This window comes from Ciconia boyciana, chromosome 27 (genome assembly GCF_034638445.1).
Source record: "Ciconia boyciana chromosome 27, ASM3463844v1, whole genome shotgun sequence".
Taxonomy (NCBI): domain Eukaryota; kingdom Metazoa; phylum Chordata; class Aves; order Ciconiiformes; family Ciconiidae; genus Ciconia; species Ciconia boyciana.
Window position 1 is genome coordinate 2,080,130 of NC_132960.1, and position 25,915 is coordinate 2,106,044.

At 48.9% G+C, this 25,915-nt stretch overlaps 1 protein-coding gene across 9 annotated transcripts in view; it reads left to right on the forward strand.

Annotated features, from left to right (window-relative positions):
* Positions 1 to 25,915, forward strand: part of LOC140644543 (cyclic AMP-dependent transcription factor ATF-7) — a 70,556-nt gene that overhangs the window by 26,551 nt on the left and 18,090 nt on the right. For 7 of the 9 annotated variants that reach the window (XM_072847472.1, XM_072847482.1, XM_072847478.1 and 4 more), the window contains 2 exons: positions 20,319 to 20,415; positions 23,568 to 23,686. In XM_072847472.1, the coding sequence (XP_072703573.1) occupies positions 20,319 to 20,415; positions 23,568 to 23,686 (216 nt within the window). Of the gene's footprint in view, positions 1 to 12,501; positions 12,522 to 15,606; positions 15,627 to 20,318; positions 20,416 to 23,567; positions 23,687 to 25,915 lie in introns of those variants that run through there. The other 2 variants (XM_072847481.1, XM_072847479.1) reach the window with 2 other exon arrangements.

Here is a 25,915-nt window from a genome sequence, read left to right on the forward strand (position 1 = left end):
AATATACGAGGCAACAAATGGCTTCTGCGATTGGTTAAATGTGGAACTGAAGCTAAGGTGTGTTTTGTAGCTTGTATAATCCAAACGAATATAGATTATTCCTTTTATATGAGTCCTGGCGTAGAGAGGAAAAAATGGCCTTCTTCTCTTTCCAAGAAGCGGCAAGCTCTCCTTGTCACGGTTCAAACTTTCAAGTGGCCCAGGATGTGCACAGTGCCTTGGCTGCTCGGAGGTTTGCCGTGGGATTTCCAGCCATGGAGTTATCGCTGGCGGCAGCCTGTGCTGTGATTTGTACCCGTATATCTTCATCCCAGTTTCAGGTAGAGACCAGCTCCACCAGTACGAGGAATGAGTGTTGTCCCTGTTTCTGCAGGTCTGTGAGTGGCTGAACGTCCTCAGTGGAAGCAGATCGTTCAAGGCAAGCTATTGTGATTAAAAGAGGCAGAATAATATAGTGAAGCAAGTAGGTAGGTGTGCAGAGCAGCCCAGAGGTGAGAGGAAGAAAGTGCTCGTGCCCATTTGCTTTACAACAAAGCATCTTTCTCTTGCTGTAATTTCAAAGGTTTGCTTTGTTCCCATCCCTCTGTCCTTCCAGTTACGGGCTAAAGCAAAAGGTAAGAAAATATTCCCTGTCTCGAAGCTGCCAGGAGCCATCTTTACTCATATGAGAAAATCCAAAGGGATGTCTCAGCCCTGCTGGAGCTTGCTGCCAGCCCTGGCTAGGACCACGCATGCGCAGGACACGAATGTGTTTGGTTTGAATATGAGCATGTACAGAAAGAAATACTTGTGTGTTGATTTAACAGCCTCCTTAGGGTCTGCCTCTTGAGACTTTGTTCCTGAAGCTTATGAAGGGAAGCCAGACAAGCTGCCTAAGAAATTCAGAGAGTTAAAATTGAATCTTTGAGAAACTTCAGCCCAATTGGCTACCTGCTGTTAGAGCAAACAGGAATTTGAATGGTTATTAAGTAGAGTTATGACACCCTGTCCTCCAGTAGAAATTGTTACTGTCCTGGCACGGGAACTGAGTGGGACTGGACTTGGACACAGGCACAGGGTGTTTTTCCTAAAGAATTCAGGCTCCTAACACCCACTGATTTAATGAGGTAGGAGCCGTTATGTCTTTGGAAATCTGAGCCTTATTAATCGGGAGAATGGCTTCTGTGGAGCAGGGTGGATAATGCCAGTCGCCAAGGCTGGATAGGGCTGGTGAGAGTGGCAAGCCACGAGCAGGACTTGCAACTGCCCCTTCCAGGGTTACGTGGCATGATTGACATCAGGTCTCGGCTCCAGGGACACGGTGATGCTGTGGGGCTGGATGCCACGTGTCACTGGGGGACCCAAGCAAAAGCCTGGATCACACGGGAAGCAGTTCCCATCTGCCTGCAAGCCCTTGCAGGTGGCCCCAGGCGGTACAAAGACTTCCCCTGCGTGCCCAAAAGGATTGCTCCCCACTGGGGTCGAGCTGCGGCCGATGCCCCCCTGTACCAGCCAAATATTAAAATGAAAAATTGTGGATGTTAATGATGGAGTGAGAATAAAATCCTTCTCCGAGCTTTTTGTTATGCTTGGGCACAGATACCCCTTGCCTGTAGTTAGCATGCAAAGTCACGTCTATGTTGTGTCCCTACTGCACCCAAGTGATTTGAAGAGCTGAGCCATAAACTAGAGTTTCTTTTCTGTTTTTTAAATTGAAGGAAATGTCTGAAGCACTGTGGCGAGGAATTCCTAGCTGTATATGCCTGCTTGCTTCACATCTGCAGCTTTTTATTTGGAGCTGCCACAGCTGAAATAAAATTCTGCAGAGAAACATCTTGGTTAAAGGTCTTCTATTATTTTACAGGAATGCAGGTTTCCAGAGTTAATTATTTATTTCAAATTAAGGCCTTTACAGCTGCAGTACCTGTACATCAAGCACAAAATGGCAGATGCTACACAAATCTCCAAGCGTTTACAGTATGTAATGGGTCTGTGTAAAAGTAGTGGTTGGTTATAGTAACTCTTTAGGTTGTTAGCATCAAAAGAAGTGAATTAATTTGAATTGCAACTCATGTATTGTCAGCAGAGTAAAATGATATCTCCCACCTCTTGCTGAAGGTATTTTTGGAGGTGGGGAGGAGAAAGCTAATTTTGAATAATAATAAGCTTGAGAAGGCATCTGAAACCAGTAAACGTTTATTTTTTACACTCCTATAACTTAAAAATGGCCAAACCAATTTAAACCAAATTGGATAATAAAAAATATTGCTCCTAGGCTGAGCCCCTGTATGCCAAGTTCCAGTCTAGAATGAATTTTTATGACCAAATTATAAACCCCCTAGAAATGAAGGTTTAAAATGGAAATGTTGACAGACCTTTAACTACAAAAGCACTATAATAGAACTTCTTTTTTTATAAAATGGCTGTTTTAAAATATAATTAAGACTTAAATATTATTTAATAGCAGCATTTCCTGTAAGTTAAAATCTTTATCATTCCTATGGCTGGGATTCATTGCCAGTTCTGAGAATGCCAGCTCTGCTTTGCATTTGAAGCACGTGTGCAGTGCTGAACTGACACAGACACTTGTCTGTCAAATGGAAATGGGTCTGGACAGCTTTCCAAATTCCCCTTTTCTAAATACGAGCCTGGATGCCAAAGGACATGCTGGACCTCTGCACAAATCCTGCGGCTCTGGGAAGAAACTGCCGCGTAAGGCTCTGCCAAAGACTCAACTTTTAATAACGTGTAACGCTGGTGGTTCTTTCTTTGCAGGAAAACGGGTTTGCATCCCCTCTGGCTGATTAGGTATTAATTAGGAGTTGTGCTTTTCGCGTGATGGCTGCTTTGGTGTTCTCGGCACATGCTGACAGCCTTTCAGGGCACTTTGGAAAGCCGTGGACGGAGCAGCCGGTCTGGCCATGATGAATCTGGAAGCGGCAGCTCAGTGAGCTGTCCTTGCAGGAAAAAGAAAAGGCTTTTCTTTTGCAGGGGCTTTGCGCAGGCTTTGCCCCCCTCCCGGAGGGGTGCGCTTGCTGTCGCAGCTCCGGACTGCAGTCCTCCCCGATGCCCTTTTTATTAGCACCGGTGCCAGGCTACGGCTTCGTGCCACGGGGCAGGATGGGGCTGTGCAGCTGTCACACCCCACCCAGCGTGGGGCTTGGTTTTCATCCCTACCCCCTTTCTTGGACTTGCTAATTCCTCTATTTTGCTGCCTTTCTTTCCCCCCCCCGGCCCCCGTGAAATGCTGCTGTTTAAAAATAACCCCTGGATGGTTGCTGCAGTGCCACAGATGCAGGGATTGTTGCAACACTCGGTTCCTGTACTGCCGTATGGCCGGCTTGAAAGTGGAACTAGCAGTGGGAGAGTCACAGTTTCTGCATGGTGTCCTCTCTGTTTTCTTGCTGGCTTTCTTGCTCTCTGCTGTTCTTTTGCAGGTGAATAAGCTTCCTGGCTTTAACCCTGCTGGCAAATACCTTCTCAGGACAGCCTTTGTTATCAGGGATGCAGGAGGCAGAGACCCGTGAGATCTTCACCTTAACCTGTTGGGGTGATGTGTTTTGTATAGGGCTTTTTCTTAAAAAGTCTTCATCAGAAGACAAACACTAGGCAGAAAGCAACGCAACCTGGAAATGGGGAATGTTTGTAGGTGAAACTCTGCGATGCTACAAGCACGCTTGTACGTGCACACGCTGTTGCTTGTCCTCCTTCTCCTTCGTCGTGGGAGCCACAGGAGTTGCTCTCCCTTCTGCAGCCACGCGTGCAGGGCTGGGTGTGTAGGAGCAGCTTTTCCCTCCTATGCAGGGACAGCCACAAGCTGGGACATCCACCCCTGAGGCCATTCTGGGAGGGGGCTGTTTTAAAGGGCAGGCATTGAAGCAAGAACAGTCCAGAAGCTGTTGTTATATGTATTTTAGGCTATTGAGTGTCCTCCTCCTGTGTGTACTGTGCGTGCAACACTAGAATTTGACTGGCAAAAGGTCTCTGGAAGCTGCGGTGGATGTGCTTCATAAGGCTCTGCTGCATATTTCACTAGAAATCTCTCAGATCTGGTTGATGAAACATATCTGTGGGGGTTTTTTGTGTGAAGTAATTGCTTACTAGTATGAATTGGTTTAACGTGTACGTAGAGGAGATAAGTAACTTCAACTCATGTTAGTTCCTTTCTAGTTGGGATTTTCTCAGAAACATCTGGGCTGTGACTCTGGCTTCTTGCTCTGGAGATGCAGTGAGGTTTGGCAATAGCTTTTACATTTCTGTTCCGGTGAATGCCTGTTCTAGAACGAGCCCTTGTTAGGATTTCTTAGCCATATTGGCTGCTGCAGCCATTAAAATGAAGAAATAGCACCTCTGGATTTGAAGAAATAGCTGTATGGTTTTCCCTACTATCGTCTTAGAGATGCTGTGCTGAGGCTGCAGAATACCTAATAACGCCTTAAAATATGCAGAAGCCAGCTTTAATGCAGGTCCCGTCAAAGAAAACGCTATCGGAGGATGAGCTGTGCTGCAAAGCATTGGCTCACCGTCCGCTGCTGCCGTATCAGGCACGCTCTCCAATCGCTTCATTAGCATACTTGTTCATTTTGGCATAAAAACGGAGTATATGAGGCGGCACACAACCAGTAAACCTATTTCATGTGGCAATAGAATAGCCAGTAATGGATCTAATTGCCCTTTTGGAGCACCTCTTGTCCCAAAGGATTCTTCAACCAGTCACAAATCACATCAGAAATGCACCTACCGCTGAGCCGCGGCGCTGGGGAAGGTGCGTTTCTGGTCTCCCGTGCAAAGGGAGCCCCTCCTGCCAGCGAGACAGGGGTTGAGAGCTCGAAGGCAGCAGCACAGTTTTCTTTGGAGCAGCTTAAAACTTCGTTTAACCTTCCTCGTTTCAGAGGAAGGACGCTGAGTAGTGCTGCGGGGCGTCAAGCCTTATTTCCAGGGAAAGCTGGACTGTTAAGCCATCTGCTTTTCGATGGGTGACTTGCAGACTCAGCAACTATAAATATAGAGAGAGGGAGAGAGCGCGCGCACGCCAGGATATGTTCCTATATAAACAGTCATATGCATATCTACATATATATTTATATGAATATGAATGTATCCTGGCTACCAGTCCCCCTTTGTTGCGGCTGTTTGATGCCATATACTTGAGGGCAGCAGGAAGGAAAGCCAGCAACGGTCATTACTCTGGACATCGACGTAGGAAAGCATCCCCTGCTTGAAAAGTGGCCTCTGCACGGGGCCAGGGGACGCAGGTTTTGCAGGGTATCTGTTGATGTGTGCGCTTTACTCCGGGCTTGCTATTTCAAAGAGGGTATTGCCGTTCTCGCCTCCCCTCTCGCCGAGCACGCGAGAGCCCCTGTGCACATCTTGCACCTGCAGAACCAGTTGGTCGTGCGCTTGCAGGCCAGCGAAGCCCATGGAACCAGGTCTGGAGTTTCTCAGACGCTGCCAGGTTTCTAATGATTTAAATTTCTGGGTGTTTTTGGTTTGGTTTTTGGGTTTGTGGGTTTTTTTGGTTGTTTTTTTTTTTTACTGAGCCATGTGAGCAACCCCTTGTTGCTCCCAGATTATGGCAGATGGTTTCCACTTTCTGCAGCGGGGGGGAACAAGGAGGGAAGGTTTCCCCTTTCTTGGGAACATGATCAGGGCTGCAAAAATACCCACAAAGGAACATGGCTGTGCACTTGCAGGGAATGGTTTCTTCTCTTTTTGATTTAAGGGAATTTCACAACCATGGAGTTTCTGCTTGGAACGAACTAATCTCAGCCCAGTCCTTACCTAAAGCTCTTGCTCTATATCAAAAATGCAAACTGCGTTGTGCTGCTAGCACGAAGCCATAAATTGAGCCAGGCTCTTTTATTAACTTGAAATTAGACTGATCTAAAAGCTTGCTTGTGGTCTTGAGCTTAATAGGAGCAGAAAGCTGCCGGTGGCTGCATGCTCTTGCAGTCGAATGCAAACCTGCAAGTGTTGCCATGTTGACCGTGGCTTGTGAGTTTAACCTCATGTGATCTTATCTCAAGAACTGCAAAACCTGTTTTTCATCCGTGCTGTATGGCAGCCGCCATCTCTTGTAAAGCAAATGAGGAATAGGGCACTGGGTTTGGAGGCTTTAGAGGGAGGAGGGTTGGTTAGGAAACGAGTGAGAGATCGTAAGGTACAATCAAAGCCTGCCTTATGCTCAGTATTGAATTTTTCCTGCCTCTTTTGAGCTCTGGAGGTTTTTTTTTCTTGGCCAGTAAAATACTTCCTTATGTTAAAACCAGTTTTTTGAAGACAAGGCTGTTAGGTTTTGTGGTTTGGTTTTTTTTTTTTTTGGTGGTTGTTCAAAGCCTCACTTGCTACCTGTCTGCTAATCTCTGAGAAAATTATGAATGCTTGGTATTTTACTGCATGAACAGATAACTTATACTCCAAGTGCGGATGCAGCACGTAGCTTTGTCAAAGGCCTTGTTATCATGCCATCACGGATACATTTAATTTTCAAAAAGGTGCATGAGTTTGCAGTATTTTCTGTAAACTTCTTGCATAAAATCCAGCTGAGTTGTCGCTTAAGGACAAAAAAACAAGTAGGGGGGCTCTGCCTGGGACTTCCATCTCCTTCCCCAGCAAAAACGATGCTGAGGAGGCTGCTTTGGGTCCCAAGGAGAAAGACAGGCATGTTTTCCTCCAGCTCCTTAGACCCTGCTCGGAGTTATTAGTAACCAATAAGCCTGTGACCTGGTTTTATTTCAGTATCTAAATAACTGGGGGATATTTTTTTTTTTCATGAGCCCACTTCCCCTGTTCAGTTCTCTAATCCCAGAAAGACACAACTGAGCTTTGCAAAGACACGAGGAGGCAGCTCGAGACGGCTCTTGGTAATTGGAAAGGCAGCTAAAATCTTCTCTTTTTCTCCCAAGGATGCTCTCTGGGACGGAGCTGGGCATTGTTGGATGGCGGAGGCCGCTCCGCCCCTCTGCGGCAGCCGGGCCGGCACGGCTGCTGGCGCAGAGCAGCGCGTCGGGCGATCGATGCGGCCGTGGCGGCAGCGGTAGCGGTGATGCCGGAGCACAGGCGAGCAGGAGATGCTGTGTCCTTATGCACTTGGTGGGGAGGAAACCCCCGAGCATCTCATTGCTGGAAAGCAGGGTGGGGAAAAAAAAACCGTTTAAGCCGTAATATCCGAGGTCCTTTCTAGAGATGTCGTGTGAGATCTGAGAATGAAAGCGGAGCTATTCATAGAAGTGATTTCTCATCATGCTTTTTTTAAGCTTTAGGGGGTTTTTGGATAACACTTCTCTCCCCTCGGTGGTTGCTGCTTTGCGTGAGAACCTTCCTTAAAGAGTCAGTTCTTGGGTTGAGGTGTAAAAGCTCACAATAAAGACATTTATTTCTAGCAGCTCTTTTGATGCAGGAGGGAACATGAGATTTGTAAAGGGCTGATGGATTTGCTGGGCAAACACTGAGTTATCCTGCCGCTGGGGGGTTGCGATGCTGTAGCCGCACAAAGGACTACCGTGTGTGTGTCGGAGAGAAAAAAAAAAGTACCTTTTGGGCTTTTTCTTCTCTGTGCATAAAGAAGAGGGCACGTGGCCAATCTGCAAAAATCCCCTTTGTGTACAGAAGGTAGCAAGCGGGGATTTTTTTCTTTGCCACGGTTCACCCCTTCCCTGGGTTAGTGGTACTGTCTGGAGGAATTTAGGCTAAAGCAGGTCCTGGGTGTGTTGGCAGAAAAGCAAAGGTCCGTGCAGGCGAGGTTGAGCTGTCAGCTCAGTAACATCCCTGCCGTTCTTAAAAAATCCCCTGCAAATCTCCTGCCGTGGTAAATCTCGGGAGGAGCGTGGCATCGTGTTTATTTAACACCTGCTTAATGATGCAAGCTGAGAAACTGCACCACCACTTTCCAAGCACTTGTACCAGCTGTTTTGCTCAAATAATTTTTTTATATGCCGGATTAAAACAATAAAAACATTAAAGTCCTAAAATTCCCCCTGAGAGTAAACATCTAGACAATAAAGAATTGTGTGTGTATAGGGGATGGGGCGGGAGAGTTTTGCAGCAGTGCAAAACAAGCTATAAATTAATCTCAGCAGTAAAGCCTGCTAAATTAAACCATTTCATAAAATGAAGTTCTTGCAAAACGTTGAATCAGTCTGTCTTTGGGGCAGTTAAAGATTTTTGGCTTCTTAACTTCTTCAGGTTATTTATGAATGGTAAATGTATCTTGTGTAGCTGTGTCAGTTGCCGCTTTTAGGCAGAGAAGCGGGGTTTATTTTGGGGGACAGACAGGGAGGGTTTTATGGACACTGGAATAATTGACAGGAATTCAAAGCATCACCTGTCATGTTGATCTGCTTAACCCCCTTAATATGGGCTTCAGACAGGGAGACGAGCGGTTCAGTCTCAAAAAAGCTCATTTATAAGAATAAATATTCAAAGGACCAGATTTTAAGCAATCCAAGCTAGACTTAAAAGTAAGAAAGAGATCATTCCACTGATGTCTTGCTCATGTGTGTCTTGCTTGCTCTTTTCTTTGCTTTTTTGTTGTGAGACTCCTGCCTTCCCCACTGCTTCTGCTACTCCAGACATCTGCAAAGTCACTGTGCGATGTGTTAGCAGATACTTGCAGTGCTGAAGATACAGGTGTGAGCTCTTCATTGCACAGCATCACTGTCGACATCTTAATTCTGGCTTCTGCACTTGTAAAATCTGCTAATTCACCTACTTGCTGGGCTATTAATCCAAGCTTTTGTTTCTGGGGCTGGGGGAGGTGTTTCCTGCACACGTTTTAGGTATTAAAAACAATTTGTGATTGCTGTGTTAGCTTGTCTCCCTTTTAAGAGGCTCGTGTGATGTTTGCTATAAACCTCAAACATTTGTAAGCTTTAGAAGAAAATTTAAATGCATTTTGCTTTGACTGCATGTGAAATTTTATTATCTGCAGCCCATAATGTAGGCAGAAAAATTGTTAAGACCCTAAGGATGCGAGTAAAGCGATTTTGGTGACCGCAGCTGTATATTTCTACATCGCTGAATCATCACCCAGTTGGCACCTCAGCGGGGGTAATCTCTGCTTGCGAGGCTGGGAGCACAGACGGGGCTGGGGAGGAGAGCTGTAGATCAAACAACGTGGGGAAAAGCTTATGGGAAAGCTGCTTGCGTTATGCTTGGCTCTATCTTGTCTGATTTTTCTTGCACTTAAGAGTTTATCCACTTAATTTTTATTAAGGGCTGCAGGTGGGAAGTAATGTTAAAAGGGTTTAGCATTAGCCAGGAGTGGCTAAGGAGGCAATTAGAAGTGAGCGAGAGCCCTGGGCTGGTGTGAATTGCAGCTGGGGAGTCTGCTTCAGACGCAGAAAGGCTTTTGCTGGGGATTTTGTCGGGTCACTAAGTACACAGACAAGCGCCGGAGAGCTGGGAGCGTGTTAATGCACTCCTCGAACGTAATCCTGTTGTGTAGACAGCTGAAACCTCCCCGTCGTGAGCTCCTGTAATGGCAGGCGTTGCGAGGCATTTGGAAACGAACGTGAGAAGAGCAAGGAGACTTGCTTCCCTGTAAACCTGACCTGACTTGCTGGGGAAAACTTGGCACCTTTTGAAAGACGGTGCAGTTGCATAATGATTGCAGATGATTTGGGGGGGGGGGAAGGGATCCAGATCCTCGGTGTGGGAGATCTCCCGGCACTCTGGGTGTGCAGGATGGAGTCGGGCAAAGAGCTTGGAGTTAGACCCCTCTGCAATAGTCTGCTATCTGAGAAATCATAAATCTCGAGAGAGAATAGGGTCACTGAGAACCTCATCAGGGTGGGAGAGGCAGCGCCGCGTTAATATGCCCATAAATCTACCTGTTACGATAAAACAGGTGGCTCTTCCAAGAGGCAAAAATAGTCAAATGCCCGGAATTTTTTTTCTGCTGCTGCCTATCTCCTTTTAAAAGCTTAATTACCGTGGTGCACTGACATCTGACAACTTATCACGGGCAGTCATGGTCTATATAAAATGCAGGGCTTAGTTTTGCGTCTGTGTCTGGAAAGCAGGGGCAGACAAAAGAGCAAAGGGGCTCTGCAGGTTGGACGAAATCTCCGGGAGAAAGGTGTGGAGAGGCACAAAGAAAGGATGGGTTTTCATAAGTGGTGTTGGTCAGATTGGTGCTGGAAAGCTGTTTGTGCTTTAAAGGCTCCTTGGAATAAAGAAGATGAAGGGAGCTACAGAATGGGTTAGTCGTGGGGGGAAGTCATGCCCTCAGATAAGATTTGGAGTTCTGTAAGTACAGATGGATGGAAGGGATGCGAGGGCAGGACTGGCTGTGGCCTGATGGGAGTCGCTGCAGGGGTTTGGTGAATTCCTCGGTCTCTCATTTCACATCTTGCACTGGGACATCTGTGGAAATCGGAGCTGGCCGAAGCCATCTCTGCTGAGCAGAGCACTCGTACCTCTTGGTATAGGTGAAGGGGGCCAGAGCCCTCTTATTTCTATGGCTCATTTCCAGAATGTCCCAGCCTCTTCTCAAGGTGGCCAAGGATCCATAAATCTCAAATCGCCTCCTGTGTTTTGTTCCTCTCCGCTTGATGATACCCCATCCACCACCCTCAATAATTACCCTTCCCCATTTTTAGACTGTGTGAGTATACTTAAGTCATGCCCACGCACCTCCGGTTATGTGGGTCTACGCTTGCTTACAGCTTGTTCCCTCTAACTAGCAAATGCCAACGTTAAAGCAGAAATAAACCCAAGCCTCTAAGCCACTTGAATTCTGTCTTCATTTAACATGATGCCCTCTCCAGACTGTTGCTGTTGGGGCTTCCCCAGGAGAGGTCCTAGCTCAGGTCCACAAAAAACACCCCTTTTTTCAGGCAATAAAGCCTGTAAGGGAGAGGCTCACACACCATGAATGGGTGGGCGCATACCCAATATTGCAAATGAATTGAAGGAAATCAACCTTCCAGTGCATTAAAAAACTGAATGGGGACCATGGCATCCTTTTTCTAATTGTAGTGTTGTTCAAAGGTCAAGGCTGAGTCACGTCGACTTTTTCAAGCTGCAGCACACTGGCACAATGAGTGCTTTTTTCCATTGGAGCTAACTTTTTTTTTAGGATCGGCTTTCTCGTAGCCCTGAAACAATAGTGCAGCAGAGAGGATCGTGTTAGCCTGGTGCAAGGCATCTTCCGAGAGGACAAACACCAAGCCTCTCGGATGAGACCAAATTTAACCTCCGCTCCCTCGGCGGAGAATTTGCTTTGGAAATGACCATAAGGGGGTTGGATTGGAGTTGAGGGACCGGCTGTCCGGAGCAGAGTCTGCTGCTGGAGACCCGCTTGCCCAGCACAGCTTTCTCTTACGCTCTTCCCAGGGTAAGTACAGAAAGGGAGATATCACCATCCCGCGTGTGGGCACAGCAGCTCCCTGCAGCGCTGTCCTGCTGCTCAAGGACCCGACCGCAGACCCTTGCTGAGACACAACTGCGTTGGGTATCTCAGGTCCAAGGGAGGCATCCAAGTCCTGGTTTTGGCTCAGTTCTGCTGGCTCAAACCACTCGGTTTCCCGTTACCTACGTTTCTAAGCTCGCCTCCCCGGTGCCGATAGCGCTGCCTTGCTGGAGGAGCATTGCAGCGTCCCCGCCATGTGCAGGGACATGCAGGCTGCAAGACTCCCCGTTGTCACCCCGGGCTTAAGGGCTGCGTTTCCAATGAGGCCGAGCACTCAGCTGCGATGTATGGTTTGGCAGGGAGCAGGGAAGCCAGAGTGGCTTGTACCACGGCGCTGCCGGAGCTGCATGTGCTCCGGCACCTGCTGCCAAAGCCTCTCCTCGCCCGTGCAGTATTGACAGACTTGGCCACCGTCCAGAGACTTTTTAAGATCCCCGTGCAGCCTCCCAAAGCACAAATCCTCAGCCCTGTAGACAAATTAATCGACTCCAGTTCGGATTTAATTATTTTTACACATACATTCTTGTTTCTCGGGGTATGCAGAGAAGGAGTTTCCTGTTATTCTTTTCTTCTCACTCTATAAATTATCTCTCGCATGCACGCGTCGCGCGGGACTTGCTGCTGATGCTGTTTGTTTGCCGAGAAAGTCTTTGCTCCCGGATTATTCATTCAGGAGCTGTCTAGTGTTCAAGGCAGGAAGGGTGACTCATTTGGTAAACAGCAGAGGCTTGCAGGGGAAGGCAGGAGCCCAGATTGGGTTTCTGTGGTAGATCTGAAGTCTTTGGGGGGGGGGGGGGGGTTCTCTTTTTTTTTACCCTTTCTTCTCTACCACCAGCACCAGGGGCTCACGATTCTTTCTCCGCACTGCACGAGGGCAGAGCCCCACAAATAACACAACAGTGCAGCTGCATAATTCACCCCTTTCCTCCCTCAATGCCACATAACTTCCTAAACTGCTCAGCCCGAGCAGCTCTATGCGGTAGGGCAGGGCAGGAATTTCACTTAGCCTGAGCTCCCTGCCCTCCGCCATGCCTCTGCCCGTTTTCCTTGGTCTCTACTCCCCAGCTCTCGTGACGGGAAGAGATGCTGAGCTCCTGATGAATCACCGAGCGCCCGCACTTAAAATACGGTTAGGGAAACACAGCTGTAATTGCCTTTGTTAATATTTTTTTTTTTCCTGCAGTGCTTCTCACATGGCTCCTGGTACTTGCATGCGCGGTCGGCTTCCTCCTCTCCTAACGCCCTCGTGAAGTATGGTGCCTTTTCCCTTTTTATTTGCTCTGTCTGGTAGGTAGGGGAAGAATTGATGGCTTGCCCAAGGTCACACTGAAAACCTGTGGTGCTGCTGGGATTCGAGCCGGGGACGTAATAATGATTCACATCCACACTGGAGCTATCTGGGGGTTCCCATGGGGCAGGCGCGTATCCATAGGCACAAGCTGTGGAGTCGCTGACGCTCTGCAACTCCACCCCCTCGCTCACCTCCGTTAATTACCGCTGTGCCTCTCCTCTTAAGTTATGTGGCAGCGGTAATTAATACATGTATTTTAATAACCTTCACTTTTATCGAAACAAGGCTAAAAATGCTCCACCGTGTGGAAGTAAATAATTATTGCATTTCCAGGTTCTAGCCGAGTGCCGCAGGCTTTGTGCGACTGCGGGCAGGTCCCCGCATCGCTCGTCTGCGTCTGGCTGCAGAGATCTGCTGCCGGTGGGATGGAGCAGCCGATGCCTGCGGACAGAGAGCTCGGGAGGAGCAGACTGACTCCTCGAGGTGTCCGTCCCCCTCGAGCATCACTCGAGCAGAGGAGGAGGGTATCGGTGTCTTAGAAAATCCTGCCTGCTCTCACGTAGTGTAGACCCGTTGGAGATTTAGGAGCCTGGTCTTCCAAGCTTAGGTTTGCATCCCGGGGTTTGGGCTGTAATTCCAGCGGCCGTCCCGGAGGACCTGTGCCTACGAGGCACTAAGGGCTCCTTGTCTGTGGGACCAGGTGTACTTTGGGCAAAACAAGGAGCTGCTTTCCTCCCAGGTGCTCCATAAACCACCTCAACCATCTGCTATTTTTCTACATATGCCCCTTTTTAAGAAGGAGAGAAGGTTGGTTCATGGTCCTTCGGTGTGCTGCGGAGAAATTCCTCGGTAGCTGGAGAGTTGGGTTTGATAGCTAAAGCACCCGGTGTCTAACTCAGGTTAAATCCAGCTGGGATGAATGCCTTCCTGGCCAAGCAGGTCGGGTGCTGGCTGCTCCGGAGGGCTGGCACTTGTTTTTCTCTGCACCCAGATGTGCTGATGCTCAACTTAAGTAGCGTTGGAGATGAAGGAGAGGCTGTGTCTACCATATGAGACTTTATTAAAATTAAAAAAAAAAAGAAAAGTTGAATACAGAGTTTATTAAAGAGTTTGCCCCGTGTGTCCTTGGCCGAATGCTTCCCTCCTCACCGCTACATGGTGTGCTGTAGGCCAGATGGTTGCTGCCTTCCCCCCTGCTGAAACACCTGCATTTCAGTGGAGGGGCATGTGTATGAGAAGCCCTCTGGGATAAGTGAAGCTATAGAAATGTAAATTAAATTATTTACCTACTCTGAGTTAAATGCTCTGCCCTTCTGGCCAAGGAGGAACGGGATGGGACGATGGGACGGGCTCCAGAACCTGGTTAACTCTTTGTTTAAATTGCAGGGAAGTTTGCAGAGCAAGCGGAGTATCTCGGCACTAATTGCCAGTGATTTGGTAGGAGCCGAATACCCAACTGCCCATAAAAAATCTGCTCCCTCCGGCCTGGTCCTCGCTGCCTTACAAAAAACATAGCTCGTCTGTCACCTCCCAGGTGCTGATCTCGGGGAAACCAAAGCGTCCTGTGTCACTGTGTCACGCGTTGGCATCTTCACCTTGCTGCTGCTCTCCCTCGGCTCGCTGGAGATGGGAGAAGCCTGACGTGGAGCCGTCTGCATTTAGAGGGCAGATTGTATGACACAGAGAAGATGCTGCTGTGCAGCACCGTTCTGTGATAACTAGCTTAAAAACAAAATGCACAATCCCCCAGAAAAACAAAATCTGAAGGCAGATGGTTCTCTCTAAGCAAAAAAAAAAAAAAAAGCCAAATTTTTGTGGTTTGCACAATGTTCATCCCAAACAAAGTCCTTGTTAAAGGGCTTTTTGGCTGTTTGGTCGTGGCTTCCTAACACCAGCACTGAATGCTGCCTGTGAACAGGCTGAAGTTTCTGATTATTATTCTTATTCTTTCTTTTTTTTTAAACAAGGAAAGGAACGTGAATTAATCACAGGGCAGGATGTAAGCGGATTTTTAAAGTAAAAGGCATAGCCACATGCGTCCCTGGAGTTGCCTGCGCCAAAAATAACATTTTGAGGTTTAATCTTGATGCAGTTTTAGTCGGGGGGGGGGAGCTGCAGGGGGGCATTGCACAAAATGCATCCAAGCCTGCTCCTCTCCGAGGTGATTGAGCTGGCTGTGGCCTTTCTGATTTTCACAGGACCTGAGTGAGTAGAAAGAAGCTTTTCCTGCTGCCTCCAACCTGGGAAGGGCACCGGGCACTTAATGCCCGAACATTTTGCAGGCAAGCATCCTGCTGCAACGCAAGAAACGTCCCCGCTGCGGCAGCGACAAAGCAAAGCCCTGAAGCGGACGCTGAGCTGACGTCCCCCGGCTGATGCAGCCGTGGAGATTATGTCTCGCCCCTGTTTCAGGTTTTAGTTTCTCCCCCGCATGGGCTGGGGTGAAATGACCTTGGCTCAGGGGCGTTCTCGATATAAACCCTGTGCTGCACTCGCAGCCCACCGAGCAGCCGCTCCCCCTCCTGTAAAAGGCTTTGTGCTCGAGCAGGAGCGGCAGAGCTCTCTTTGAATACCTATATGTGCAATACACGATCTGGGGTTGGTTTTTTTTCCCTTCGTTCTTGAGCTGATCTCTCATAAACCTTCACTCTTCTTCTCATTTATCCTCGTTCAGGCTCGCAGAGGTGCTGTCTCTTCCCTCCTCTAGTGGAAGGATGCTGCCACTGAAACCAGCTTTCCAGAAGCGCTCGGTAACCAAAGCTGCTGCGGCCACCTTCGAGCTGCACGGACTCGGTGCCTTGGCTGCTTTCGAAAACATAGCCATGAGCTTTCCAGTGGGAGCAACTGGGCTCCGAGCTCTTCTGAAACCTGGCTCGGTGAGCACCGCCTTATGGGGAACCCTCCAAGAGGAAACAGGTCCAAAATCTTTGCCTGTCATCTCTCGTAAGTGTAAAAATAAGACAACTTGGCCGTGCTATTGTTGCATTCTTTCAAACCAACAAGTCTTTGCGGCGTTATCTCCTTGTCGTCTCGTGACACCTCCTTTCCTATGGAAATGGGCCCATCTGGGGATTCACGTGGTCCCGGGCAGATAATTGTAATGGTCCCCCCGGCCTTTAAAATCTATGAATCACTCCAGTATCGGGGCACTTTATGCACATTAGCGAATTAATCCTTACAGCCTCTCTGCGAGGGAGGGAATTATCGTTGTCATTGCTCAGATGGGAAATGGGTGAGATGGAGCCCAGATCTGTGCAAGAACTGTGGGGTCACATCACTCACAGCCGTAACAGCTAACCTTTGGGCACCCAGCCCTTGGGGGCATCCGTGACCCTGCATTAGTTACCTCTGCAGTTGTGCCGAGTGAACAGGGAATATCTATCTAGCCTGCCACGCGGCTAGAAATCCATCTGAGCCCTGTCACGGCGAGATGTATGGATGGGGCGTAGGCAGCGGGTCTGCCACAGCCGGGAAGCGCGGGGAGGATGTGCTGCGTTGGATGCTGGGTGGGCTGGGATGCGTGCGGGAGGTCCAGCATCTCCATGTGGCGTTGGCCTTGCTCTTTGCATGCTGCATCTGCCGGCTCGCGTGGGTGTCCTGCCCGCCGGCAGGTCTCCAAACGAAGGAGGTAGGTGCCCCTCGCCGGAGGCGGTGCCAGGTGAGCAAGGCAGACCCCAGAACATCCCCCAGCCCCCTCGTCCTGGGCTGATTGCACCGCGATCGCTCGCTGTAGGGCATCACAGCAACCAGACGGACTTTGGAAGTGAAACCTGTTGTGGCTCCTTTCAAAGTCGGTGATTTTGAGCTCAGCTTATCCACACCGGAGTGCTTAGTGCAGTCGTTTACCTCCGGCACTGCAGTTGCAAGACGTGCTGATTTCTTTTGTTTCCCCTGGTATCCAGGTGTTTCAACCATGTCACGGCAGTATCGTCGTGTCCGTGGGCAGAATAACACACCGCTGTGCTGGAGTTAATGTTGGAGCAGCGTTGCGGCTTCCCTGTATTAATGACAGCTTATTAATTCATCCATGTAATGAGCTTGATAGAGACAGGTTTGGCTCCTCACCCCTTTCACGTCTGGTGAGACGGGACCAGGGCTTGTGCTTTCGGCAAGGTAAAGTCTCCTTTTTACAAGCGTGTGCCCGTGGAACAGTTTGTGCTGTTGCAGCCTACATTTGGTCTATATTAAAACTGAATTTTGGCCAAGCGACTGGCTCGGTGCGCAGCCGGTGTTTATGTTCTCTGAAAATTACTGTCAAGGTTAAAAAATAGCCATGCAGCTTTTGCGCTGGAGCTGCTGGGAGAGCCAGCGAGTGCCTGGGCTCCTGCGCGGCCGGAGGGCTGGATGTGGTGGGTTCGGCACTCGCCTGACCCTGCTTTTGCATCAAACGCAGTTGTAGGCTTTACAAAAGCAAGGAAGAACCCTGATTTTTCCCCTTATTTTTCATGTTGTGCTTATTAAACCGATGGAAAAAATCTCCTTCTGACTAAAGGTCCAGGCTTCAGCCTACTGCATTTATGCTCTGGCTCTTGCTCTAATGGAGATGGCGCGTTGGTCCAGCTGGAAGTATTGTGTCCTATTAAATAAAGATTTTTAAATGAGCACATTTATTCATCGAGCTGTCACAGCCTGTTGAGTAAAGAATGCAGACTGGCCAGCCTTAGTCTGCCTCAAATCTGTTTTCTCCAAAAAGCTGTTACCGTCTCTGGGGTAAATAAACCCAGCCCCGCGTTTACCCAGATCCCAAATGCCATCCGTGCTCCGTCCCCTGAACCAAAGGCAGCCATAGGGCCATCATGGGGGGAGAGGAAAGCAGAAATCAGGGCTGCGTGCGGTGTTTAAATTCTTATTTTACGCAGCCCTTCGCCATTGCAGCGTGAAGGGTTGCCTCCGCTTTCGGGGCTGACTTGCAGCGCGGAGGCAGCGGCGTTATCCCAGCGCCTGTCCCTCGCCCCAAAGAGTTTACAGTCTACATCTTCTTTTTAATTCAGACACCTGCAAAATAGCAGGCTGAAATAACACTGCTATATGTCAGCTGCTGATGGAAGGAGATTAAATATTAAAGCCAGTGCTGTGGCTTTAACTCATTCGATTCCCCCCCCACCCCACTCTTCCCCCTTTCTCCCCCCCCGCTTTCTTCTCTGTGTAAAATGACATGATTTAGAACTGAAGTGCCAGACTCAGCCTCTAGGTTTCGGCGTTTGGAAATGTATGTAGAAAGATATATTGTGTCTGTGAGCATTTCTGTGCAGAGAAAGAGAGAGCTCCCAAGCTAGTGAGACCACATAAAGATGTTAAATAGAGCTGTAACGCACACCGAAAGCAGGAAAAGTGCCCTAGGAAAAAAAAAATGTAAAAAAAAAAAAATAAAAAAATCCTGTGATGGAACAAAATGAAAGATTAAAATAAATTCAGAGATACCGAGGCCGGGCTGAAACGTGCCCCTCGTGGAGCCAGGGCTGGGGGGGAGAACATGGGGGGAGAGAAATGTGACCCCATTCCCTACTTTGTCTTCTTGCTGCTTCCCTTATTGACCTAAAAATCTCCTATTTCTTTACCCAGTACAAAACAGAGTCGGAGAATTGGGAATTTTCTTCCTTTTCCTTTTTTTCCCTGGCTCTGCATGTTTAATATTTCGAGATGCCGCTGGAGCAGCGGCCGCCTGCCTGCTAAATATTCATCTGAAACCGGCTGCTCCTCTGTCCTCACAAAAAAACTGATTTATTTTTCTCCGCTTACCATAACCCACCTATTTTCCTCCGCTAACGGCTCGTCGCCGTGTCGCAAGGGGCAAGCGGGGTTGGCAGCCGAGTATGTTAAAAGCCAGGGTGGTTTTGGGCCAGAAATATGACAAAGTGTCGGTGCCCACCCTTTCTCCCCGGTCCCCCCTTCCACGAGCGCTTTATGGTGCGATGCAAAACGATGCTGCAAATTTTGTCTCCCTCGGAAAACGGCGGCGGTTCGCTCGCTTCTCCTTTGTTCGGTGGCGTTTCGGCGTCGCTGAGATTTGTAACGCTGTTTGGAAATGAGTTACGTTGGGGCTGGAGCAGAGCTGAGGGTTTCGGAAGCTGCAGGAAGGAAAGAAACCGAGAACATGCGTATCTTTAGCAAAACCATTGAGAAATTTTATTTAAGGTTTAGCTACGGACCAGATCGGGGAGCAGTGGCTGGGAAAGCCGGAGTGTGTGTCCAGAGTTACGCGGGCAAAAACCTTTGGTTTTCTCCCTGCAAGTGTATTAAGACCCACCAGCTCTAATTTCTTTTAATTTGAGCCCTAGTTACGAGTCATCATCAAAAGCACCTTCTGATACAACGTCTTTGAAGGACTCTTTGCATAATACACTTGTTATTGCACCGAAGGGGAAGATCGATGGGACGCGTGCGGATGTGCCCGTTGTCTCGGCAGTGCTGTCCCTTGCCTCTGCTAACGTCCCCCCCCCACCACACGGCTCCCGGGAAGGTGCTGCGGCAGCTTCCAGCCTGGAAAATGCAGCTTTGCTCGATAAAAAAATTGAGTCGTAAATAAGAATCGGAAAGAGCAAGCCAACCCGGGGTGTCACGCTTGAGCTAATTCGCAGAAACAGGTGGCTTTGGGTTGGTTTGTTTGTTGGTTGGTGTAAAGAGAGAGAAAAAAGGAAGGGGAAAAGGGCAGAACTCCTTTGCTGCAGCAGCAGCTCTTTCTAGAAACAACAAGCCCGATGCTGCGCAGCTCCTGGATGCATAAAAATCCTGCAGTACGGCCTGTGCAATGCCCTCAGCCTCCGGGTTTGTCGCAGTCTATCAGGAGAGGCGCAATCCATCCTCGGGTCTTTATGATTATTTGCTTTAACCCCGTCCCTGCCTCTCCCCCCCCTCTTTCCTCAAGCTCGATGCGTGGGGCTGGCGCAGCCGTTCCAAGCAGCCCTGCAACGGGCAACACTGCCCTTTTGGGATGTCAACGATGGTCCCGTGCACCCAGCCCTGCCTCGCGGGGTGGATGTGAGCCCCCCACCCAGCACATCCCTAAAGCCATCACGGCTGGGCTTTTATCCTGCGATTCTCCCGCAGGTGGAATTTCAGACAGCGTCTTTACGGCACGTGAAATGCTTGTGTGTCGTCCGCCCCCCCAGGTTTGACTGCAGCCATGCTTCAGGCTGCTCCGTGCCATCGCAAAGAGCCACAGGCAGGGACATCGGGCAGCCGCCTCCGTCCTGCTCCATAAAGCCACGGCCTGAATTGCCAGGCGGGTGCCAGCTCTGCCGCACGCCATCCAAAAAAAGTTTCCTGACCCCTAATAGCATCTAATTCATCCCTCCATTAGCCAGCAATAAAGCGGCGCATCTCGCCGAGCGGGGCAGATTTGCATTTCCTAGATCGGTTGCAGCCACCGCGTGGCCCCACCGCTTAAAAAAATAGATTATTAAAAATATTTGTCCCCCGTTCCCCAGAAGCCCCATGTAATGGCTTTTTCATTTCGAGCAATGTGTTCACACACCGCTTCTCAAACAATCTGTCCCGCTCTGGTTTTGCTTAATGCTCGGCAGCGATTGTGTTACAGTTGCTCTCCGGGCGGCTTTCTCCCCCACCCTGCTGCAGGATGTACCCGTAAAACACAAAATGCATTTATTCACGATTTTCTAAATTGTTTCATTTCAGAGGTTTACAAACGAGGACCACCTGGCAGTTCATAAACATAAGCATGAGATGACATTGAAATTCGGCCCTGCTCGAACTGACTCAGTCATCATAGCAGGTATGTGGCGTTCAATCCAGGCCAGCTCTGAAAACGGTGCACATTAATATAGCATGACTGCAAGATTAATACCAGGGACCAGATGCACTGAAAAACGTCTCTACCTCCCATAAAAAGCTCTTGTGATCTGCATTTAATCAGGAGGAAAGGAAAGCCAGAGGCTTCCAAGTTTCTTTTTTTTTTTTCCTTTTTTTATGGTAGTATCAGGTTTTGTGGGGTTTTTTTTTTTTGGTTTTTTTTTTTTTTAGCTCTCACCCTTTTTATTAAGACTGGAAGATTTATGGACAAAAGGTCTTTCACGTTTCTGCATGTGCTTTGAGGACGATGAACAAAATCTGACAAACCCAGCTTCCTCTCCTCAGCCCAGGTGTCAATTTTCTTGAGCTTTTAGGCTAGCAGTTAATAAATTAAAATGCCATCGAGTGCACTGGCTACTGCCGAGAGTGCATTTACAGAGCCCAAATGAGGCGCTCTGGCAGTGCACGGTCAATGCAGCCTTTATAAGATTGGGGGGGAAAAAAAAAATGTATATTGTTGTCTGGCAGCAGATCATTGCCGGTTACAGACACTCTCCTGCCTTGTCAGTCCCCTTTCATTCGGGCTGCTTAAAAGGGCGTGAGGTTTGTGTTACCGCTGGATGAAAAGGCTGTTGCTGCGAACAAGAAGAGAGGAGGAAATGCTTTCTGAAGCCTTGAGAGTTCAGAAGGGGAAACGAAACGTCTGCTGCAGGAGCCTGGCACCCTTTTCCCAGGTTCATCTCCAGCCCAAATTTGATGTTGAAGGAAATAACAATTTAGTTGGTTTCTTAAAGCCTTCAAGTTAATTGTAGATGTGGGTAGGATCGTAAGAGAGCTCACACAGCCCCTGCTGGAAGGGCAGAAAGCTTCTTCCAGGGGAGGGCTCACAGAGACGAAACAGGCTCCCAGAGGGAGAATTAATTTCAAATGGGATCAGGCTAATGGGAGTTGATGGCGAAGAATTTGGGGCAGGGGCTGAAAGAAACCTCGGATTCCTAAAGGTCGTTTTTCCTTCAGTTCACCCCCTTTCTAAACAGGGTGCACAGCGGGAGGGTTAGCTTTTGCTTGATAAACACAGGGTATAAACTGGCCAGGCGGTGATGGGGGAGCAGAAATGGGGTACGGTCCAATCTCCAGCTGAAGTCCCACCTGCTCTAACAAGGATGCACCATTAAAAGTCCTCCTCTTTGCAGCTCCCGGAGGTATATACTCCTCCTGTGCACAAACTCTCCCCGGTAAAACTGTGGGTGGGATGAAACGCTTCAGTTTTAGCACAAGGAAGAGCAGCGAGGGCAGGTCTAGCCCCCTCTCCCAGCTCCTCTGGGCTGATGCTCTGTGGGTTGCTCCGGGGTAAGCCACAAAGCAAAAAAAACCCCAAACTTATTTAGCTGTGGTCAGTGCAAGACCAGCCTATTTAACACCAGCTTTCCCTGGCTGAGATCTTGCTGGCAGATAGAGCTGCCGGGGGGTTTGCGAGGGCTATAAAGCATGCTGGCTTTGAGCAGTGAGATCTAGGGCGTTATTGCCCTACATTCCTAATGTCCTTTTTTTTTTTTTCTTTAAGCCACCATTTTGTCTCTGGGTTTTCTTGTTCTCTCCCTCCCTCTTGCTTTGTGCTGAGTCCAGGGCAGCAGCCCATGTGTTAATGAGCAGGAGGATTCAGCGTACATCTCTTGTCGTAACTCTGTGGTTAAGCTAAAGAGAATCGTAAAGAATTGTTCTCTCTCTGCTGGTTATAGCTGGCAGCAGAGAGACTTATTTAAATGGGAACGTGCACTTCTGGGGTGATGCTGTGGGCGGAAGAGCTGCTGCAATTCCTGGAGGTACGAATTGGGGAAGGGTAGGACGAGAGAGGTTATACGGCTTTGCTTTGTGGCATTGTGAAAACTTCTGCTGGAGATTTGGGCCCCGGGCTGGCGTGCGCGGCTCGGAAGGACATTGCTAAATGGGGAATGGTCCGAAAAGAGCCCTGAGAGCCATTAAAGCACTGGAAAAACAGCCTCCTGCTGAGATCTTTAGTTGACAAAGTTTCTTGGTTTAATGAAGAGAGATTTGGGGGGAACCAAAGTGCGCTCAGAGGAGGCCTTTGCTTTATTAACAAAACCAATAGGTAGGGTTTGAAGTCAGGCTGGAAATAAAGTGTAGTTCTGCAACAGCAAGGCGAAGTAATCACCAGAGTCGCTTTCTGAAGGCTACGGAAGACTCTCCGCCACTGGCCGGTTTGAAATCAAATGGGATGTTTTCTGTAGACACTTCAGCTCAAGCCCAGCTCCTGCGCTCGAACGGGGAGCATCCGTGCCAAACAGCCGATGTTTTATGCAGGAGGTCAGGCTAAACTATCCCGGGGATCCTCTTTGTGCTTAAAAATCTATGTAGTTTTCTGCCAGATGGATTCTTTCGGTGTAATGTGCTCGTGCCGGGCTCCCGCTAGTACCTGGACTCCTGACCTAACGTCACGCAGAAAAACGAGGCTCGCTGGGAGTGGGGAGATTTCTTTCTGCTTTATAGCCTGGGTGGTGGCCAGAGAGATCATGACTCAATGTGTTAATATGGTGGAAAACGGGCCCCAGAGGGATTGCTTTGGACAGCGGTGGTAATTATTAGCACTCCCACGTAGCCGTCTGTCCTAGGATGCGCATTAATGTACGGAGCCGGCACAGGGAGGGAAGCGACTCTGCCCAGCTCTATTTCACATCAGCAGTGGAGCTGCTCCGATGAGCCGTTCCCCTCTCATCACTTTGTATTTTTAAGATCTGCTGTTTCAGGGACATCAAACCCCACTATTTTCCTTCCTTGCAGCAGCAATTCAGATGAGGACAAGCAAAACCCTGGGGTGAGAGGGACAGGACACAACCCAAAGGCAGCGATTTCACAGAAATCACTGCATGCCTCTCGCTGCAATGATTGGTTTTTTTAAACAGCGTTTACCAGAGAAACAAAATCAACAAGAAATTATTTTCCCCTTTCTGAATTGTCACTTGCTTTGCAAACACGACACACACCTTAGCAGAAGAGCATCCAGACTTTCACAAAACAGAGACCAGACTTGCTAGGGGTCCCTGGAGAGGACTAGGGTGGTTAAAATGAATTCTCTAGCCTCTCTTTAACCGGTGCTTGGTGTTACAACCCAAACAGATCAGACTCCGACCCCAACTAGGTTCTTGAAGAACTGCGAAGAAGTGGGACTCTTCAATGAACTGGCCAGCTCCTTTGAGCACGAGTTCAAGAAAGCTGCGGAGGATGACGAGAAAAAGGCAAGAGGCAAAGGCCACCGTCGCCATAAAACTGAGCCGGGTGCATATTGTGGGGGCTGGAGGGGGGACGGTGCTGTTCTGATGAAAGGCATATGTTGTAGGGTAACTAAGTGTGGTCTCAGATTTAATATGCTGGCTTACATGGGACTTTATTTTTTTAACTCGGGTGACTTTGGCTGGCTATCCTGCAATCCAAGGCCCGGTGAGAGCGGATTTTAATGGTTTATTATTCGTTTGGCTTTTCACTTCAAAAAAGAAAAAAAAAAAAAAAAAAAGGCAGTACCTGAAATACCTCGCACCTTGGGAAGGAGATGCAGGAAAAGAGCAGGACTCTGTTAAGTGTTCAGGATGGGAGCAAAAATGCACTCAGAGCCTCCTTGGGGATCAAGATCCTTAACGATGATGCCTTTAAGGTGCAATCGGCAGGGAAGGGACCGAGCTCAGCCTTCAAATCCTTTGGCATTTGAACGGTGTCACGGTACATGCAAATAGAGAGAGGGGCTCCATGGAGGAGCGAGGCTTTTTCTAACAAAGAGCTCCCTCATATGCAAGCGGTATCGATTCAGGCTGCCCCTGCCAACCTCAGGAGCACAAGGGTCTGAAGGACAACGGGATCTCGTCAGATAGCAGCTAATTAAGGACATTTCCCCCCCCCTTTCCAGGATCTGAGGAACAGCAGATGCGTATTGGGCTCTTAGACTGGCACATACATTTACTAAATTGATATATGTATGTACATACGCTCACAGTCAGCGGCGCTGCTCGGAAATAAACTGCAGGAGCACAGCCGCGTAAATCTTCACCGAGATGGGGAACGGAGGAATTCAGAATTAAAACTGAAAACTGTCTTTCACCCACTCTCCTAATAACAGGGCTCTTTAAAGCATAAATTGATCTCTCTCATTGGTATGCTGCAGGGCCTTGTCGGGGCTGCGTGGCATTTTATGCTCTGAATTCCCTGCCTTTTGTTCTCTGCAGCCCAGACCCCGAGCGCTGGGAGAAGGTAGCTTTTCGTTTGTGGTTTCACATATAAATGGTTGAGCAGCCCACAGTCTAGCCAGTCATTTTATTTGTAAGACCACCCATCTCCTGAGCTGCGCTACCTAATAGCTGCAGCTAAGATCCTTAGGCTGTTCGATGTTTTCCTTTTTTGCTTTAGGATGACTGCAGTCTAAATATTTCTGCCAGCAGCCAGGCGAACGGGGCGGCGTGAAGCTTGGGGTGGTTTCAGGCGTTTAGGGAAAGCATTATCCCTCCTAGAAAATCTCTGCACAGGCGAGGTCCCCGGGCCCAGATGGCTTGTCACTCACCGAACCTGGCCAGAGCTGCCTGCTGCATTTCTGAGATGCTTTCAGCATTTGGCCGCATTGAGCCCAGTTGCTGCTGTTGTGTTTTGTCCTCCAGTTCCAAGGGTGGTCTCCACACCAGCATGTTAATTAAAAACATAGGCACAGCAGGAGCTTCCCTGGAGGCACTTTAAGTGGTTTGAAACTTTCCTGCATGTTAATCCCTTCTCCTTTGTGATTCCCAGTGCAACATCGCTGCTTAAGAGGGCAGGTAAATGGTTACTGCACTTACCGCAAGCAAAGCTCCTGCGTAAATCAGTGCAGAGCGAGGCGCTGGAGCCGCACCCCACTCGAGAGCATCGAGAGCATCCGTAGATGCCCGGATTTACCCTCTTGCCGCAATTTTCCCTCCCTTGAGAGGACTTAAAATGCAAGCAAAGGAGGAGGTTTAGGTTAGATGCTAGGACAAACTGTCAGCAGTCGGGCGAGTGAAGGAAAGCGCTGGGATTGATTGTGGAGGGAGGGAGAGCAGGCTGGACAAACAGCCGTCAGGATTGATTTAGGGAGAGTTTCTCCTGCCCCGGACAGAGGGAGGGACCGGGTGATTTGCGAGGTCTGTTGGAGCCCAATTGAATGCAGCATCCTGCAGTTGGAGTCTCGCTTCGATGCGTGCTCCTCCAGTGCTCCCGTACGCCATCTTCTCCCAGGTCTTCTCTTCCTCCGGGTCTAGGGAGGGGAGAGGTGGCTGCTCAGTTTTGTCCCCCTCCCTTGTTGTCACCCTGCCCTTTTCTCGTCCCCAGCAAGTCATTAACTGGTTAAAATGGGGCACGTGGCACTGCTGGAACCCAGGGTGGTGGCAAGTTGCCAGGTTCAGGCATATGGTTGGGTTTTATTTTAATGGGGCGCTCATAGATATTTAATAACTTGCATGGCTCTTTGTTTG